Source organism: Grampus griseus (assembly GCF_964374135.1).
Source record: "Grampus griseus genome assembly, chromosome: 7".
Taxonomy (NCBI): Eukaryota; Metazoa; Chordata; class Mammalia; order Artiodactyla; family Delphinidae; genus Grampus; species Grampus griseus.
The window spans coordinates 8,963,958-8,985,041 of record NC_139001.1 but is presented as its reverse complement, the minus strand read 5'-3'; the positions used below and the strand labels follow the sequence as shown (position 1 = coordinate 8,985,041).

The 21,084-nt window shown below is 38.8% G+C and overlaps 1 protein-coding gene and 1 long non-coding RNA gene across 4 annotated transcripts in view; one reads left to right on the top strand and one right to left on the bottom strand.

Moving 5' to 3' along the window:
- The window catches only part of SP100 (SP100 nuclear antigen), an 87,182-nt gene that overhangs the window by 47,594 nt on the left and 18,504 nt on the right, over nucleotides 1–21,084 (top strand). For all 3 annotated transcript variants that reach the window (XM_082657895.1, XM_082657894.1, XM_082657893.1), the window contains exons 7-10: nucleotides 651–734; nucleotides 4,562–4,615; nucleotides 5,234–5,317; nucleotides 10,206–10,259. In XM_082657895.1, coding sequence (XP_082514021.1) covers nucleotides 651–734; nucleotides 4,562–4,615; nucleotides 5,234–5,317; nucleotides 10,206–10,259 — 276 coding nt within the window. The remainder of the gene's footprint in view (nucleotides 1–650; nucleotides 735–4,561; nucleotides 4,616–5,233; nucleotides 5,318–10,205; nucleotides 10,260–21,084) is intronic.
- Nucleotides 4,726–21,084, bottom strand: part of LOC309824750 — a 39,178-nt gene continuing 22,819 nt past the window's right edge. Inside the window, exons 2-3 of the long non-coding RNA XR_014296967.1 lie at nucleotides 17,209–17,377; nucleotides 4,726–4,937 (exon numbers count right to left, since the gene is read on the bottom strand). This is a non-coding gene — a long non-coding RNA (uncharacterized lncRNA). The remainder of the gene's footprint in view (nucleotides 4,938–17,208; nucleotides 17,378–21,084) is intronic.

Here is a 21,084-nt window from a genome sequence, read left to right as displayed (position 1 = left end):
GGCAGGTCAGAGGCTGGTGGCCACGGACAGAGGCAGGAAGGGGAGGGAACCAGTGCCCTGTGCAGTGAGTTTAGCAGAAGAGATTCCCCAGGAACTGGAAAAATAGCAAAAGACAAAAGGGGTAAATAATAAGTATTGATGTCCAAGAGACAATTTCTAAGGCAAGAGAGGAAAGTATGGGGGTACAAGATAAAGAAAAGGGAAAAAATCAGAGACCCAAGGTATTCAAGAGAGGAGATGGAAAAGAAACACATGAAGACAAAGCGAGGTATAAAGAGATACCATCCCCAGAAAGAGAGGCATAAGTAGGGAAAATTGGCCAAGCCAAGAGGAAGGTAAAGAAATAAAATAAGAATGAAAGAAAGAGGTAGAATGAAGTAGAGGGTCAGAGGTAGATTGAGGGTGGTGGTAAGAGGTAGAATGAGGGTGAGGGAAGAAGAGTGTTGGCAGAATGGGCAAAGCTGCCCTCTGTGAATATCATCACGTTTTGTGCAGGACCTGGAGAAACCTGCAGGTCACACACATTCAAGCACAGGTCACGGTGCCTTGAGTTAACCTAGCTTCTAGATCTTCCTAGTGCTCTCATTCTGAGGTTTCCTGCTGTGTGGGCTCCACCCTGAGATCCTAAGTGGTTTTGTTCCTCTGTGCAGTGATCAGCAGTGAGGACTCCGCAGAATCCAGTGATGGAGACATGTCCCCAGAACCCTCCACATCAGCACTGAGAAAGGCGTCTGGTAAGGAAGTGGGAGAGCCAGGCCTAGGCTGCAGGAACCTGAACTAGAGTCACTGTTTCCTGAGCATCTTATTCTGAGCCCTTTCTGTAGCATGGTTCCAGTTTACTCTGGAATCCTATTCTCTGTCTTTATTTTACTGGACTTTTATGGGAAATGCAGAGAGATATGAAATCTATATCTGAGGATGAGGCCTATTAACTATTGGGTCCCATTAATAAATATACATACCCTGTATTGATTATATAGTAGAAATAGACCAGCAAAGTAATGAGTGTGTTTAAAACTACTAGCTGTGGGCTTCCCTGGTGGCACAGTGGTTAAGAATCCGCCTGCCAATTCAGGGGACACGGGTTTGAGCCCTGGTCTGGGAAGATCCCACATGCCACGGAGTAACTAAGCCCGTGCGCCACAGCTGCTGAGCCTGCGCTCTAGAGCCCGCATGCCACAACTACTGAGCCCACGTGCCACAACTACTGAGCCCGTGTGCCTAGATCCCGTGCTCCACAGCAAGAGAAGCCACCGCGATGAGAGGCCCGTGCAACGCAACAAAGAGTGGCCCCCACTCGTCGCAACTAGAGAAAGCCTGCGCGCAGCCAAAAAAAAAAAAACCTACTAGTTGCTATGCCTATGAAGTGGTGGATTTATGCAGTGATTTCTACAAAGAACAGAAAGCTAAATACGGTTGGCAATGCGCGGGTTAAGGGCACCAACCTCCAGTGCAGTCAAACATCTGCCTATAACTTAAGAGTCAGCCCCCATACACGCAGGTGGCATCCATGAATTCCACCAACTGTGGATCGTTTAGTGCTATAGTATTTAATTTCTTTTTCTTTTTTTTTTTTTTTGGCTGTGTTGGGTCTTCGTTGCTGAGCAGGGGCTTTCTCTAGTTGTGGAGCACGGGCTCTAGGTGTGTGGGCTTCACTAGTTGTGGTGCGGAAGGCTCAGTAGTTGTGGCACACGGGCTTAGTTGCTCTGCAGCATGTGGGATCTTCCCAGACCAGGGATCGAACCCTTGTCCCCTGCATTGGCAGGCAGATTCTCCACCACTGCGCCACCAGGGAAGTCCTGCTGTAGTATTTAGTATGGAAAAAATCTGAGTTTAAGTGGACCTGTGCAGTTCAAACCCATATTGTTCAAGGGTGGGCTGTATTCCTTTACTGGAAGGTCATATTATCATCTGATCACAAACTTGAATCATGTCATAACTTGTCCAGCTACCTAGTGTTAGCAGAAATAAAGACTTCATATAAGGCATTCTGAAACCCAAAGGATTGTTTTTGACAGAATTCTTCAACAAGTCATGGCATATACAGTGATTTTTCAAAGGACCTTTGCAAAAAATATCTTACGACAACCTTAAGGGCTAAGCAGGATGGACATTGTAACCCTTGCTTTTAGATGAGGAAACACAATCACATAAATGTTTCAAGTTCTCTACAAAGTCTCATGGGAGACTGAAGGGAATAACAAGGCTAGCGTCCTGGATTCTGCATTATTTTCTTGTAAAATTGAAGCTCGAAATGATTATCAAAATGTTATTTCCTCAATCCTATGGGTAGCCTGAGTTGCCATAAGATCTGTGTCTCTGTAGTGTACAGTTGGTGAATTTTTGTCCCTTTCTACTTTTCAGACCTAGACAATATCAGAAACATACCTATTTATGGAAACACACTAGGAACAGTCCTAAGAAGAAATAAAATGTTACCTGATCTTGGTGCTACAAAAGAGCAATATTTTAAATAATACACTCAATCTAATTGCTCACTAGATCTATCAAAGTAAAATATAGATTTGTTGCAGTTTTTAGGGAACACTTTTGTCTTAGTACTAGTAGGAAGACTGCTCTAGAAGATAGTCCTAAAACACATCTACGGCTCAGACACATGAGAAAATTATTTCCCAGGCTTGCAAATAGTTCAGGAGGGCACCAGGTTGGCAGGGGGTGGGAGGAGGTGAGGAGAGTAGGCTCACACAAGGTCCTGAACACAAGGTCTCCAAGGTACCCTACATGAGAAACAGCAGATGAAGGAAGCTTGAAAAGACAACAGAAGGGGTCAGAAGTAGAAGAGAGTGAAGGGAAGGAGGGTAAGGTTCAAGCAGAGCAAAGTTGCCCCTTGCATTTGAATTGTCTCTGCTCTGGGAACAGGGAATGGAACATCACTAACCTACACAGCAGATGACTTAGAAAGGCAGCCCAGAGTGGCCTGGGTGCAGGCCATGCCTCGCATGGCTTTTCAAGACTTCTGCAAGTTTTCTCACGAGGGAAATTCCTGCTGAATGGGTTCCTTGGTCACATGCCCAAACCCCTCGAGAATCCTGTTCCTTTGTGCAGTGACCAATAACCTTGACTTTTTAGAACCAAGTGAGGGAGGAGGGGCCAGAGAAGCCACCTGCTCATGATCCCAGATGGCTCATGTAGGAAGATAAGGATTGCAGCCACGGACAGCAAATATCCCGAGTGTAAACCCAGAGCTCTGTTTTCCTGGTGAATCTTATTCTGAGCATTCTCCACATGCCTTGATTTGATTCATTCTAGGATATCATTTTCCACATTTAACTTTTCTGGCCCTGTTGGGAAGTGGAAGGAGGCAAGAAGGCATTGTACAGAAACTGTTGTTTAACTGGATCAGCCCAGTCAATTGATATATTGAAGATGTAGCAAAAATATGCTAGTAAAATTATACCTTTTACTACACACTGTCGTATCTATTAATGCTAAAGAGTGGAAATAGTGTACTTCTTCCTCAGCATGCTTTCATTCTATGGAGCATACTAAGCACAGCATTCCTCTATATGTTGTTAATATTGTCATTAGTCCCCAACTTAGAAAGACTTCACAGAATAATTTGTGCTTCTATTAAATTATTGATGGAAAAATAGCTTAAGACCAAATACCCTCAAACCCCAATTATAGCTAAATCATTGGCTTACATGGTGATTTCTCATAGGGTTTTTATAAATAAAGCTTCCCTTTGTTTTTACAAAAACCTTAACAGGGAGTTAGGGTAACCAGGTTATTCCAGGTTTATAGATGAGGAAACTGGAGTTGGTAATGTTTGAGGGTCTTTTATGAACTCACATGGAGAGTGAAAGGCAGAGCCAGGTAGGAACCCAGCATTACCTGCAACATGACATTGGCGTGTATAGTGATATTTGAAAACATCTTCACAAATAAGGTATCATTTTATGTTTACAACAACCTAAAAGGTAGGTCAGAAAACTCTTGTTCCCTCATTTCACAGATGAGGAAACTCCAGCACATAAACATTTAAGGATCTTTACACATCACATATGGACAATTATTGGAAGAGTCAGAACTAACAACCTGGACTCTTAGCAAAAATTCATAATCGTTTATTCAAAATCTTTAAAGCCAGATGTAAGATATGATGTTTTATTATTTTAGAAAGACAGTGTGGTGTATATCCTATTTGTTATAAAACACTCTAGTAGGGTCTGGGACAGAATCTCATTCTCAAATATACTGTATTAGTGTTCCTGCAGCAAATTGTGCGAATTCACAACAACTGTGATAAATATTTTATTGGACTCATGGCAGCTGAAGTCCAGATTCATTGCCAAACTAGTTAGTACAAACCTGTGAAAAAATATTGGCTTTCAAAACTTCTTTGACTTTGTAATTAGGGCTAAAGGACTGGGGGGGCCTTTGCTCCATTTGGTAGAGCTCACTTCCTTTAGACAGGAAGAGACAGAAATGATCATCATTGTGTCTTTATAGTCCAAATCCTGTCTACAGTGTGAGTAGTCATAAGATTTACTACTCTTTTAGATATAGATTACTGGTTGTATTTTCCTTTCCTTCCTAGATCCTTGCGATATTGAAAACACATCAATTTGCAGCATAAGCAACAGGAAAAGACGTAAGAACAATCAAAACTCTTGCTGTAACAAATATCTTTCTTTGCTACAAAAGCTTCATTCAAATTTTTGGTAATATCCTTTAAAATCAAATGATAAACTTGTTGGCATTTTAGACGATTCACATTATACATGTTGAATTAGGTGAGCTGGGCTAATTGATGTTACTTGTAGGCCTCAAGAAGTTCAGTGTCACAAGTGCAGTACAGGTTTATTCTTCACTCACATAAAAGGATAAAGTGGTTCCCAGGGTGGAGGGGTGCTCACTGAGGGCCCAGCTGATGGAGGCTCTGACATCTTGAAAATGTTGCTTCCACGGTCCCCCTGGATAAGAAACAAAGTGGAAGCAGAAGTATGTGCAGACAAGAGGAAAGGGTAAAGAAGTGACCAAAGCGAGTGCCTTCCATGGCAAAGTTGTGTCCAGTCCCGGCCTTGGGGGTGGTCCCTGGAGCAACCTTGACCAGGAGGTCAGATGGAGCCGTAGGGGGCCTGGTGGTAGGAATATTCCTACCTCTTCTACATAAGCTTCCCCTTTCCAGATTTCCTTTTAAAGAACTCCATGCTGTATAGGTCCTAGGACACAGGCTGAGACTGTAAAGGAATTTTACTTCTTTCTGCAGGGATCAGCACTGGTGACACTTCAGAATTGAGTAACGAAGATGAGCCTCAGGAAACGTCTAACTCAGTCCTGAGAAATGGGTCAGGTAAAGAAGATTAGGGTGCCAAGCCTTGGCCTGCAGAATGTCAGGAATGAAAAGACACTGTTTCCTGGTGCATTTTATTCTGAGACCTTGACTACCTTGTATCCAGTTAATCCTGGGAACTACTTTTCGGATTTTAGAAAATGGAAAGAGGCAGGAAATTATTATAAAGTCATGTTTAATAGAATGACTCACATTCACTAAATGTATGTAATTTTATATTCCTATAGCAGAAATAATCACCAAAATGATGGTCTCTTTTTAAACACTTACTGTCATGCCTGCTAACACTAAGATCCTAGATTTCTATAGTGATATACTGGTTGACATTAATGTCATTTGTAATCGTAAAAGCCTCAAAAGACAACTGGTCCTTCTGTGTAATTATAGACAGAAATAAAAGCTTCAGATCCACCATTCTCAAACTTTAGTATAGTCTGTGACAGATATTCATCACATTGTAATTGGATTGTACCATGATATTTTAAATTCCTTTGGCAAATGAGATCTTACTCGGTTACCACAAAATCTCTAAGTCTTAGGAAGGCTAACTCTTGCTTCCTCATTTTAGGATGAGGAAATAGATGTACAAATGTCTCAGGGTAAGAAAGGGTGACTATTTTATGTAACCGGCAGGAAGATAAGAACTGTGTCACATGATCAGAGTCGAAAGAGGGGATCTGAGGGACCTGGCATATTCACAGGGGAATGTATCAGTGCCTGATGCAAGAAGACTTATTCAGCAACGATAATAAATACATATGTATATATATATGTGTGTGTGTGTGTGTGTGTGTGTGTATACATACACACACATATATACATATATATGTATATATATTGGTGGGTATATAATCACCAGTATTGGTGTGGATTTTGAAATATATATTCAGATTGAGAGGGAAAAAGCAAAAACCATAAAGAAACAGAGAGGGTAGGAATGGAACAAGTTGTATGATATACAGAACACCTAGAAGGATAATGCCAAAAAGGATGAACAGAGAAATAAAAAGAACAGATATTAAGAGTATAACTGATGAAATGAGAGAAATCAACACAGAAGTTAAGAGAAATCAGGGACAGAGAAGTTCACAGATGGGCAGAAAATTGAAGAAAAGGAGGAGGAGAAGGTGTGGCTAGATTGAAAGAGACAGAGAAAATCTCTGTTGGATATGAGGTGTAGTCATTGGACAGGTGTATTTTTCTTCAGCCCATCTGAGCTTCGAACATTGATCAGCATGACCACATCAAAGTCTGTCTCCTGGTTGCCATCTACAGTCTGCTGTTTCCTTATTTCCCTTCAATGTCCTGTGGATTCAAAGCTCTAAAAATAAATAGAGGAAGAGACTCAGAAGAGATGCCAATCTATTAGCATGTGATAGAAAAGCCAATTGTGATACTAGTTCTCAGTTATCTTTGTTTTACTGTCTGCACAGAGGAAAAGCTCTTCCTTCTTTACCTATCTCTCCCCCAAAACATTGCCATACATGCACACACCAATACACATACTCATATACAGACAGGCCTGTGCACAGATTTGGACTGTTTTCAACAGGTTTGAAGGAGCCAAAAGAGAAAGAAGAGCTCAGCTTCTGGGTGGAGGGAGGTGATGCTAAGTGGATAATGCAAGGAGAAATAATTGAAAAATTAGGCTGAAAAGATATCTGAGTAAGTTTCTTCAAATTAAAAGATATCTGAGTAAGTGTCAAGTTTTTCTAAGTGGACATGAGATCCAAATATCACGAGATTGGGAAGTTTTGTAGAGGAAGATGGATAATTTTCAAGATACCTCTAGGAAGTTCACCAGAAACATGATAATAAAGTCTGTGACTGATGGACAGTCCTGTGATGTAGAAAGCTCATAGAGAACTGGCAGAAGTAATAATAGTCAATAGTGTGGTCAGTGTCAAAAAAGCAGGCAGATGGTGACAATGAAAGTGGTAAACTGTGAGAGGAAGCCAAATGTGGTTGAAGAAAATATAGATAAACACAAAGATTGTAATTTTTTTAAGCCAAAAGATCAAGATAAGATTAAGAGAAACAAACTGAAGCAAAGAGAAAACAGAAAGTGATGTGACAATATAAAGAGGAGTACTTCAACGGTAAAACTAGATCCAGAGACAGAAGCATAAAAAACTAGACCAAATGAGATACATACAGGAAGCAATCAATGGAGAGGAATAAAGATGAGACACAGAGATAACTGCATAGATAAAGGGTTAAAAGATGAGAGAAAAGTGGTAGAGAGAGAAAAGGGCAGTGTAAAAGAAAGAAAGGAGAGAGATGGAGAAATTGTGGGATCTGAGATGACCATGAGACAAAAGCAACATTGGCACAAGGGGTGGTTCACACTAGCAGTGAGTTTTCAGGGTAAGGTGTCCCCAGGTATCAAAGTGGCTCCTGTAACTCACCCAGATTACAAGGTACCTCATCAAAGGGGTTTCATGTACTCTTAGGGTTTCAATCACCATCTACAATCTAATGGTTCCTAAACACACATTTCCAGCCCAGCTCTGCCTTCTAAGCTTCCAAACTCAATTATCCAAGTGTCAGAAAGGCCTCTGGCTAAGGTCCTGAAGGTTCTAGACTTCTCCACTTAGATGTCTCTCAGACTCAACACTTTTAAAACTGAGCACATCATCTTGCCCCCTAAAGAAAGCATCTACTCCTCCAGTGTTTGCTATCTCTAAACCACTTATTAACTGACTCATTCTTTCAAGTTGAAATTCTCAGAGTCATCCATGACACAGCCATCTCCTCAATTGATGTACCCTATCTGTCACCTAACTCTATCAATTATTCCTTTTATATGTCTCTACCCTGTCCATTTATTTCCATCTCCATGCCAGCACTCTCGTCCATATCTATATCACTTCTCACTTGAACTAGGTCTACAGGCTCCTTATTTGTCCTCCTTCTCATACTGTTCCCACCAAACACATTCTAAGTGATTTAGCTAAATTGTTCTTTCAAAAATGCAATTATGTTCATGCTGATTTCCTACATAATAGCCAAATATCACTTAATTTTCTTTAGGAATAATTTAATTCTTCTTCATGTGATCTCCAAAGCTCCATACCTGAGGCTCCTGCTTCTTTCTCCATTCTCACCATTCCCTCTCATTCTCTCACTCTATGTTCAGACATACTAAACTCCTTTTGGTTACTTGTATTTGCTGAATCCAGACCTTTGCACATGCTTCTCCATCCATCTTAGTCACCTTTCTTCCTAATCTGGTTAACTACTTAGTCACCTTTCTTCCTAATCTTAGTCACCTTTCTAAGTCACCTTTCTTCCTAATCTGGTTAACTACTGCTTCCATGATACCTCCTCCAGAAGAGGTCCCTCAGCTCAAACTCTGCGAGTTCCTCCTGCCTTCTGCATCCCCAGAGTATCCTGTACAATCTGTGTCCTAACATTCTCCATGTTTCAATGTACTCACTCATTAAGTGTCAGTCCCCTGGTTGCTCATAAGATTGACAAGCATTCACTCTTCATGCATCATCATCACTCACCTCAACACCTGGTACATGAAAGATGCTCAGCACACTTGTTGAGTGAATAGAAAAAAAGTCCACTTTCTGTCTTCCAACATTTGGAATTTGTCTGGTAAAAATTAGTTTCTTATAGTATTTATATGAGAATATCTATAAAAATTATTTTAATAATTGAATTATGTATATACATATAAATGTAATAAATAATATTTCTGGAAAAGAATAGTGTCACATAAAAGTAAGTACAAATGTATATAAAAACGTCATTAATGGATGGATGGGAAAAGCATATAAAGAAAAAATAGTAAAACAAAGATACATATTTTGGGCAAAGAGGAAAAGAGAAAAGGCAGATTAAAAGGAAGGGACAAGGACAGTGAGAAGCAACAAAAGAGAAAGCGACCTCAGAGGTAGAGTCACCCTGTGATGTAGGAGTCCGTGAAAGGTGGCTGGTCAGAAGTGAGGGGCGGGGTGCAAATGAAAATTCTTTACAAATCGTAACTTAGGAACAGAGCTCCAAGGACTTGAGAAATGTTCCCGTGTCATGTGTTTTTCAAAAAGTGTGTCTAGAAGCCAAGAAGCAAGGACTGAAAGTAGCCAAGCATTGACATGATGGGTAAGGACACCCAAGGTCAGGGTAGAGGTGGTTCAGCAGACACCACAGGCCCTGGGGGAGCTGTGGTAAGTGATCGGTGTTCAAGGAGAACTCCTACCAGCTCACAACAGGGGGCGGGCCAGTTATGGAAGGTGAAGGTCACAGGGCCTGTGCTGCAGCATTTCAGGAGTCTGAAATCAGAGCTCCAGTTCCTGATGCACTTGACTCTAAACATACTTTGACAAGGAGTACATCCAGTCTATGTCAGAATCCCATTCCCCTCTTCATTTGCTTGAACTGACCCATTGGGGAGCTGCAGGGAGAAAAGAATTCTGTTTAACAGAATGGGTCCTGTTGATTATACATGGATGAGGTCGTTGAAATACACTGGTAAAAATGGCAGTACCGTAGAGCAAAGAAATAAAAGTGCTCTTCTGCTGGTAGATAATAGTGTCACTTTGTCAAAACCTTGGAAAGGCCTCAAAAGACAAATAAACGGTCCTTTGCCCTGACAGGAATAAAAGACCTCAGACAACTATTGATGAACTCACCATATAGTTTTGAAGGATGCTCTCTGGCATGTTACTGATTTATACAGTGATTTCTCATTAGCTTTTGCAACTAAGATCTCATTTAATCTTCATAAGAAATTTAAAACCTGAACAGCATAACTGTTGTTATCCCTGTTTCATAAATGAGGAAACTGATGCACATAAGTAGTGAAGAGAGTTTTCAAAGTTTTACAGTTTTTTACAGTTTCAAAATTTTTAGTTTCTGACCACCACCTGTTACTTTCTAGATACCATGGATACTGGAAGCAATTCTACTTTGGGAAAACACAGTGAGAAAAGAAGTAAGAGTGCATAAGAATTTACTCGATTTTCATGTTACAAACCAACTATTTTTTAATGCTAAAGTTTATTATTATTTTCTATACCTTTAATAAGACAAAAAATTAGTGCCTTTTAAAGTAACTATTTTTTCAAAATGCTCATATCTTCACATTGCTTTTTATGCTGATTTTAAAATGTTTCTTATAAACACTGTTATATATCTTTCCAGAATTTTTCTATGCATGTGTTAACACATTTTGCAATGTAGTTTTATTTATCTAAATAGGATAATTCTATGCCTACTTTCCCTCTTAAAATTATTATATCATACCTAGAAAATTAAAATATTTAACATTTTAAATTGAACTACAAATTCTTTTTAAGGGATGCTTTAACATGCACTATTTTCATTTTTAGTGTGGTTGAGTATTTTCCATTTGTTATTGGTCATTGGTTTTTCTTCTTCATAGAACTCTGTCATAGAATGCTCAGTCATGTTGTGGTATTTGTATTTTTCTTACCAAGCTGAATGAATATAGAAATCTTTATATGATATACATGTACATTAAATCTTGATTCTATATGTTCCTAACATTTTGTCCCATTTGTTGCTTTTCTTTTAGGTTTGTTAATAGAATATTTTGTCCTAGAGAAGTTATACATTTTTAGGAATCAAATTTGTTAGCTTTTTTCTCTCTAGTTCTTTGGTTTCCTATCATATTTACAACAGCTTCTAGCTGAAGATTTTAAAAATATTGCTCTATATTTGATTCTAGAATATTTGAAGTACCTTATCATTTTTAATATTTACATCCAAAACCCTGTGAGTTTTGCCTATTTGTGTGTATGTGAGGTGAGAATTTTAAAAATATTCCTTACACTACTACATTATGATTTCAATCACCACTTTGATCACACAGTGTCTTCGCTTGTCTATATATTAGTTTTTCTTTTACAAGAAAATTGCAAGAGATAAAGGAGAGCTCAGAAGTAGCACCAGACTGATGATTCACTGGGGGTGAATTTTAAAATTAACTCAAGAAGATTCCTCCACTCCCTTCCCAAGTTCATTGGAAGTTCTAATTAGAAATATGTTGAAGTTGCAGATTAATTTGGGGAGAACAAAGACTTATACCCGTTTATTCACATCTTATTTAATGTTCTTCTACTAAGAATTTTCATACACCTTAAAAAAATTTATATGCCGAAGCCATTTGTTTCTCTCTACGAATATCTTTTTTTCCCATTACAAAATAGCTGGAATAAATTTAAGTGAGACAAGACTCTCAAAATCTTTATTTAAATAGGAAATCTATGGTCATTTTATTATCCATTTGCATATGAGGAAATCAGAATGCCAAGGATCTTCTTCTGATTCAATATAAAATCTTACAAGCATCTGTATAGTTTAAGGATCCGAATGTCACTTAAAATATTATGGCCAGGCCCCCAAACGATCAAGACAATCAATCAGAATTAAGTTTCTGAAGAAATTGTCTTCATAAGAAGTGGCAATAATTTCAAACGAGGGGGTTATTACAAGACCCCTTCAAATAACTCTTTCAAGGACAAGTTTATATTACAGAGAACAGAACAAATTGGTAATGGCTACAAACAGACACATCTCCATATTTTACAAGACTTATCTTCTTATGAAATTTCTCAATTTAATACTGTCAAATCAATTCTTTATGTTAGTTTTGTGGTACAGACTGCTCTCTCTCCTTCTACAGCTATGGTTTGAGGGGACTTTCCCTCCTTTTTCTGTAATTCTGTTAGTTATGAAGACTTACATTTTAAAAATCTGGTCTCTGGAATTTGATTAGTTAGCCTTGTAAGAAACGCAGGCCCATAGAGTTGGATTGTGTTGGCAGAAATAGAGAAAAAAGGACCTGGAAAGTATTTTAAAAATAGTAAAATAAGATGTATATAAATTTTTCTACTTCAGCCTCCCATCTTGTTGCTAAATCTGAATCAGCTTGTGATCTTTATCATTTCTTTTCAAATTTCCTTTCTCGCCTTCACCTAAATACATAATGTGAATGATCTGTTCAGCATTTACGTGAGGATGTTTATGATATTTTTTTTTAACTATATCTTATATTTAATAAGCATTACTACTTATAGGCTAAATATTATTACCAGTATCATTAAAATACTTTCTACAGTTTTTCTTTGATCTCCAAATACTGAGGACTCTTCTTTATACGCGTTCTATTTACCAGACCTCATCCTATGGGCCTCATCCCACTTCAATTTTCACGGCTCGATTTACCCATTTCACACTCTCAAACTTCTACAACTTCTCTTTCCTGGAAAATCTGACCACATCTATACTAATGACTGCTAAAACCCAGTCTTCCTTCATGGTACCCATTTTGGGTGAAGATATACAAACAGACTTCAAAACTGAGCATCATTACTGGTGTAGCATGGGAATTTGGCATAATGGAAGGAAAAACCAGATTTGGGATATCCCACAAAACAGAGGTATAGAAGGCTTTAGCAGAGAGGCCAAGATTTTGAAAGACTTTGGCCAAGGTTGTGCTCATGCTAAAGACTGGATAGAATTCTGTTGGCTGCATATGAAGTTCCCATAGCTCGTCCTATAATGTGGCAGGATAATTCACAGTGACCCCTGCTTCCAGAGAAGAAAGAAGTGAACCCAGAGCTTCCCTTTCTTAAAAACTCTGAGTTTCACCCAGAGGCAAAGGGTCTCATTTGCAACATAGCCCAGGGTCCGGTCACAACAATGGTTCCCAGTGACACATATACTTGTTGACACAGCCCCACAATCTAGCAACCTTACATGCTAAATGCAACGTGGGAACCTCCGTATTTTTCCACCATGATGAAACAGAAAAGTACTAATTCCACAAGGTTAGACCAGTGTCATACCCCAAACACTTGGAATGATTTCCTCCTCCGTCTGTCCTTGCCCCAGGTTAAAGTTCCTAGCATCAAAGGAATTCCTTCCTCCTGCTGTGTGGCAGGTAAGAAGAGAGTCTGCATTAGAAATAGTTAAGCTTCTGCATACTGATGCATCCAAGAATGTGTTGGATAGTAATTTAAATGAATATCAGTTTGTGAAACGTTTAATCCAAATATATGATGGTATACTTAAAGCCAAAAAAAGACATTAAAATAAAGGGAGGGATAAAGAAGTGTCAGCAAACTACAATTAGAAGGTTGGTAATTTTTCGTAGTTAGTTCTTTGTCATGGATAGTGATGTAGTAATCGATGTTGTTGGCTAATGAGGATTCTCTGTAGATCTCATTGTGAGGGTGAGGCTGCCTCTACACCACAGGCTCCCAAGAGGGCTATACAGATTGACCATAGATGAGCTGCTCTGCTGACCTCATGGGTCAGGCAGGCGTAGGCAGCAGGTGTGGAGAGCAGTGTGCATGGGGAGGCAAACATCTTCCCAGGAGCCTGGGCATTAGACCTGAAGGGATCTGTCCCTAACAGGCTGGTTTCTCCAGTCAAGAGGATGGAGCTGGTGCAGCTTATCGGAGGGTGGCCTGATCCTGGTCTTTCTGACTGGGAGGTCATTGGTTGCCTCTTGCTTCATAGCATCTGGCAAGCCTTGGCATCACTGTGCTCAGGTGAGTAAGCTGGGAGAACCTGATGCACTCTCTTGTCTTCTGGAGAATCACGGTCTCCTACTTGCTGATAGCTCCTTCCTGGTCATTTGTTGGTGATGTTGATGATAGTTTCGATAGTAGTGGTTCTATTGGTGGTGATGGTCCCTTCATGGCTTCCTGATATCTACATGTTGGCATGTACCAGAGATTTCATCCCTAGGGACTACATCCAGTCTGGTAGCTATAAATTCCATCAATATGTTAATGACTGCCAATTATACTTCACCTCCTTTGATGCCTCTATTGAACTTCCAAGTCATAAGTTCAATTTCTTACTCCAAACTTCCACTTGGAGTCTCAAATTTGACACATGAAACAGATTCCTTTATTTCACTTCCAAACCTGTCATCCACCACCGCTCACCCTTATCTCAGTAAATGGCACTAATTCTACTCAGTTGCTTGAGCCGAAAGTATAGAAAATGTGTTTGATTCCTCCCTTTTTCCTAACCCCCACCCCACATTCATTCATCAAGTTTCAAAACTATATATATATATATTTTAAAAAGAACCAAATAGAAATTCTGAGATTGAAAAGTATAATAAATGAAATAAAAAAACAAGGAAAAAAGTGGGTGAACTCTGAAAATAATTGTGTGCATGTGTATACATATACAGCCGGTTCTCATTTTTCATGGTATATAGGTTTCATGAATCACCCCAAACACAAAAATAGCTAATCGTGTACCTTTGCTCCCAGGAGAAATACAGGGTTTGGTACCTGTGAGCCTCTGGTCACATTTTTGTAAACCAATAAATATATATCTTTGTTTTCTGAGTGTTTCTGTTTAAAGACACCTAATTTAATATATACGTTGATTCATCAATGTTGAACTCACAGCCGACAGCACTATAACTCATGCCCGATCGGAGCTTATCTAACACACAGATTTTCTCCATAAGTCACATCACTGTCTTAGGAACACTAGACAGCACTTCAGCACTAGGTTTGGGGGCCATTTTAAGCAGCAAAATCACCAACAGAAAACACAAAAGTGAGAAAAACATGGAACTAAATAGTCGGCAAAAGGAAACTTGTTTACAGAATAAGCTGAAACAAGGAGACAGAGCATTGCCTTGTTCAACCTCATCTGGGAACAGGTGCGGCCAGCAACTCAGATTTTTCACTGCTCTGTGCATCACCATGAATGACCATGAAAGTGCCCTGAGTACTGATTTGGGGGGTGCAAATAAACTTTAGGGAGTGGGTGACTTCACAAATATGGAATCTGTGAATAATGAAAATTGGCTGTATGTATACATATTTTCATTCTTTCTAGAATTATTTTAAATTAAATAATACATCTGTTCTCATAGGCAACATTTTATTATTGTTGTTTGCCAGATAGCCTGCAATTTGGATTTATATTTACTTTTTGACCCAAGAGTTACTTAAGAGAGGGTGGGAGAAAATGTACATTCTCTACTTCTATTTTCTGGGTATGGAGTTGAATATGTATCAATAATATCAACCCTGTTAAAACATATTATTTGAGTCTTTCATAGCCTCCTCATTTTGTCCACTTGATCACCTGTGGACTGAGGGACATAACAATAAAATTATCTTCTAGTAGAGTGTTTTTACCTCTCATGGCATTTCCTGTATTTTCTACTTGCTTAAAACTTTTTGGCCTGAATCACACTTTCTTTGAAATTCAGATCATGACTTCCTGGTTTCTTTTTGTTGATGTATGCTGAATATACCTTTGTCTATACATTTATTTTCAACATTTAAAAATATGTTTTTACTTGAGTGTTTTGTATATGGTTAAAAGTTGGGGTTTACTTTGTAATTTAATCTCAAAATATTTTATTTAAATAAGTGAATTAAGTCCATCTATTTTTATTTTTAGGACCAAAGTGTTTGAAAGTCATATTAATTTATATTGTTGATTCATCTTGTTCTAGTGTCTTAGATATTAAAAATGCCAACACTCTGCATTCTGTCTTCAATGCATTTATGTGCATGTATGTACTTGTGATACTTAGGAAGGTTTGCATTTTTGTGGTAGTGGTTACAGCTGGGCATATGACTGCTTAGCTGAGACTAACCCTTCCAGCTTTCCCTGCCCTGCCAAGCGACTATGGCATCTGAGTAGAAAAAATGTGAGCCTCTTTTGGGTCTTTCCCTTAAAAGAAATGAATGGTTGAGCCCCTGCTCATTTCCCATATTTCCATTGGTTAGGAGTATATACTTCTGATACTTACAAAGGTTTGTACTTTTGTTATAGTGATTACTCTTAGAATTACCTTTATGTGATACCTTTGGTCCTCTCTTTAGACAGAACCCATTAATTTCCCACCCAGGAGATTTATAAAATTAGTGTATATCCTATTTCTCTTTCCCCTCTCACCCAATTTAGGCCATGATGTTCCCTTTATTTTTACCTCTTAGCTATTAAATGTGCTTTATATTTATCCTTTATTTATCCAAATAATACCCTTTGACTCCTAGCTGTAGAACAAACTATGACCTTGCCCTACCACCCATATTTGTCCCTTCCTCCCAATTTTTTTTTTATATTATATCATTTCTATATTGTAAGGGCATATACATTTATGCCCTGGCCTGTCACCTCATCTCCATTTTTATTTTAATCCTTTTGCCAAAATTTTTCCAGTCCTGTCTTGGTTTGCTGAAGTGGATCCTCTAGTAGTCTTCTCAAAGGAACAAGTACTCATAGGAACAGTATTTCCAGAATTTCCCTATTCAAAAGTATTTGTTTTTATTATTTATACCTGAAAATAATTTGCTCACTCTTTACTTCTAGAAGTATTTTGTACTGCTTGTACTTTTTTTCTGTGGCATTAAATGTTGCTATGGAAAATTCTATAGCCAACGAGATCCCTCTCCCTTGAAAATGACTTGTTTTGCCCAGGCTGCCCATTCAATTCTTTAAAGTATGGTAAGTTTGCTGGAATATATTTCAGGGTTGACTGGAGCCAATTTTCTCTGCTACAGAGTGAAAATACATGTATTTATGATATGTATATTCATTTTTTTAAATAATTTCAGAAAACTTTTTCTTGAACTTATCTTAAATTATTTCTTCTGTTATTTTGGTTTTCTTCTTCAAGAATTCAAATGATTTGTTTACTGCCTTTTCTTGACAGGGATATCACCCATTTATTTCTTTTAAAGGAAAGGCCCAGAGTCTTCTGCTCACATCCTATTGGAGAACCCTTAGTCACATGGCCAGAGCTAGCTGGGAGGTGAGGCTAAGAAATATAATCTCTAGACAGGCAGCCAAGGGTCTGGTTGTAACTCTATCCCTATGGAAGAAAAGAAAGGATGATTATGGGTGACAAATAGCAATCTGCTTACTTGTTCTCCATGTTTTCATCCAAAGTCACTGATTTCCTCAAATTAAGAGGGAAATTCAGACTCTCCATTGGTTCAAACCCACCCTTGTTGTCGCTTGAGGCCCTTTGGCAATAAAAGGAGCTGGAACTTGGATGCAACACAGAGCTTTGTGGCCAGAGACAAGCCATCCCTGAGTGAGAAATAAGAGAGAAAGCGTTAGAAAAGTTTGTTGTAACTGACGAATGCAGCTCTCAACCAAATGAGGAGAAACAGACAAGAGAGAACTTAATCAATTAAGCAGAAGCCAGACTCCTGGTATCACATCAGAACTAAACACAGTTATTTAAACCAAACTAATAGCACATACCATACCGTGTTGGTGCAGTAGAGATACGTGACCCTCCATTCTCTGAATTAAGTTCTGTAATTTTCATTTCTATCTCATTCTTTGTTTTCTTCCTCTTCTTCACCTCTCTTCTTTTTCCCACCCCTCTCCCATTCTACTAATGTTTTTCTTGTATACTTTATTTCTTTTGTTCATTCTTTTACATCACATCATAAAAAATACTGCTGTTGGGTTTATACAGCACTGTAGAGGTGGCAAGATTTTCCTTCTGGAGTTGAAACATATTCAGATATATTTTGTTTCCATTTCTGCTGATTATTTCTAACACCATATATATATTTAAATATATTATTATTATATGTTATATATATTTTAGAATATAAATAAGTGTAAATAAATATATACTTATATTTTTAGCATCTCTATCATTTTTTTCTCCATACTTATCTTTATCACCTTGTTTATTTCCCAGGTTATATTTACCCAAGTCTAAGACTTTTGTTCTCTGAGAGTTTGTGAAATCTCACTGCCATACTTGATTTATTATAACAGTTGGCACGGGTAGTCTAAGCACAGTTGGTTCTTTCTCCTACTTACTTCTTTGTTAAACCTGTTCTCTCAAATAGTTCTTACTGTGCCCCAGGATGAAGTCTTAGATAAGCCCCAGAGTTGTGCTAATCCTTTTCAGCAGCAGTGATATTCTCATTCAGTATTTAAAAGACTGAGCTGATATAATATTAAAACTGTCAACTTTGTAGTGAGCAAGTTGGATAAGGCCAGCCTCTTCTTTCATCCACACTTCCTCTCTAACACCATTCAGTATGTGCTGCTTTTAGCTAATTCAAATTGAGGAGGAAGGAAAGAAGGAAGTGGTAAGGAGCAGGAATGGCCCTCTTACAATAGATCCTTCATGTCTCCCAGAAATGGCAGATTCATGAGCCATATTTGTGGGTTCTTCCGATATTCACTGTCTTTATAGAGACTTTCTCAACTGAAGGTCCCCTGATGCAGGAAATCTAACTGATGGCTTACCACTTCCTTCTTAGTCTCCCAGCTTCTAGGAGGTCCACACCTCTCCTGGGGTCACCTCTTTCATCCAAATGATCCTCCTGGATACAGTATCTCTCAGGAACTAACTGAGCCCCTCCCTTCCCCAGGGAGGCTCGTGAGAACCATGCCTCTTCATGGTCCTATGACCACTGGATGTGGGGTTGGCTCCCAATGCAGTCACCCTCTCTAGACTTTCCAGGTTTGAGTCTTTAAACATCTCTGCCTCCTTCAAGCTCTTAGAGACACAGATTAATCACCTTGAGACTGAAGCCTTCTCACTTGCCTTGAGGGGAGGGGAACACTTAACTTCTATAGCAAGCCTCTGGTGTCAATAAATAGTATTTGGATAGGAAATCCAAGAACAGCCACTCTACTTCCTGTGGGGTATTTGAGTAAGAAAATTCACAAAGAACAATAATTAGCAGGTCTTAAACCCCAAATCTACCAATAAGGAGAACTCTGGTAAGCTGAACTAGACTACTTTTGTATCTTTAATTTATTTGGCCTCAACAGGTTTGATGAAAGGTGAATCAAACAGTGCCAGAGAAAGATAGAGAGGGAAAGAAAATATTTTTTTTTTTTGTCTAAGATGTCTATGGTTGATATCTATGAACAGGCCCAAATTGTAGTCCAGGCATTGAAAGAAAAGAAAGAAAGAAAGAGAGAGAGAGAGAGAGAGAGAGAGAAAGGAAGAAAGGAAGGAAGGAAGGATGGAAGGAAGAAAGAAAGAAAGAAAGAAAGAGAGAGAGAAAGAAAGAAAGAAGAAAGAAAGAAAGAGGGCTTCCCTGGTGGTGCAGTGGTTGAGAGTCCGCCTGCCGATGCAAGGGACACGGGTTCATGCCCCAGTCCAGGAAGATCCCACATGCCACGGAGTGGCTAGGCCCGTGAGCCATGGCTGCTGAGCCTGCCCGTCCAGAGCCTGTGCTCCACAGCAGGAGAGGCCACAACAGTGAGAGGCCCACGTACTGCAAAATAAAAAAGAAACAAAGAAAGAAAGAAAGAAAGAAAGGAAAGAAAGAAGAAAGGAAGAAAGGGAGAAAAGGGGGAGGAGGGAAGGAAAGAAAGAAAAACAAAGAAGAGGAGAAGAGAGGAAAGGAAAGGAAAGGGGAAAGGAAATGTGTGCACTTTATGGCCCTGCTTTGGAGATCAACACGTTTGAACATGGCACTCAGGAGATTCACCTGCACAAACCCCACCATCTTTCCACCCACACCTCCTAAATCTGAGAGCATATTCCCCTGACATAGCGTTTCAATCAACACTTTTTTGCTATCTATAACCCTAAGGTTTTCTAGGACTTGAAGTTCTATTTCTACAAATTCCCCTTGGGCAACATTTTCTTGGTTAGTTCTTTAAATCCTATTTTTTTGTCCAAACCCATGTGAACAAGGTCTTTGGTCACTTTCATGATATTTTCAGCCTAAAAGCCTTCATTTAGGGCTAAGATGATGGCCTATGTTTTATCTGTGTAGCTCAACATCACATCTCCCTAGACAATCCAAAGTCTTGTGTTACTGCCATTGATTCTGCCTCTCAACCAAAGGAAATCTGCATTGCTTCACTTAATTTTTAATTTCAGGATGCTTCAGTTTCTTCATTGGTAGTGGGGATAGTAAAAATCCCTAAAATAAAGTAGTAGAAGTAAGGGTCTTGTGTTCATGTCTAGCATATAATAAGCACTTAACAACTGTTAGCTCTCATTATTATTATTCTCACAGTGTTCCTTGAGATATAAGGAATAAAACTCTGTCTTAAATTCTTTTTTATTAATGTGGATATAAATGAATTTTTCTTAATGTGAGGGCAAATAAAATGAAATCTAGGATGAACCCAGGTTAACCATCAAAGGCTTAGTAGGTGCAAGACTATGGGTTAATATTTTTTCTTTATGCAGTAAACTTTTGAAAATTTAAAGTAAAATGGAATTTTTGAAAAGCACTATTATATACCATGCAACTTTTCAGCAGTATCTGTTTTATATTTTTCTCAGAAAGAGGGGTAGACATAGAATCGAAATTCTGAGTAACAGAGCCCCAAAGAAAAGAGGCAAACCAAGAAGAAATAAATACACAAATAAAATTTACTAACTGAACATCTAAATTCTCATGCTTTATTCTATGCTTTTGTTAATAGACCTGTTTCTCTAATTACTTTCTGTAGCTACTAACTGTTGAGAAATATATCAGATTTAGTCAGCTTCTAAAACATGACAGGGAGAGAAATATGATATCTCAAACAAGCAACATGACGATGAATCCACAGCCAAAACCCAGGACCCAAGGGCCACTGAAGTGCTGCCTCTGCTGAACTGGTAACTTTTGAGGCTGGAAATAGTAGTAGCCATAAAACACTGTGTAACTCACAAGTGATAAAGATGTCCTGCCTCATGTCCCACCACCCTGAGGTAGTCCTGTAAACTTGGGTCTGTCACTTTGCCTCTTCTGCCTCAGTTTACTCCTCTGTAAAGTGAAATGATAATAAAGAGACTGACTGCCCATCAA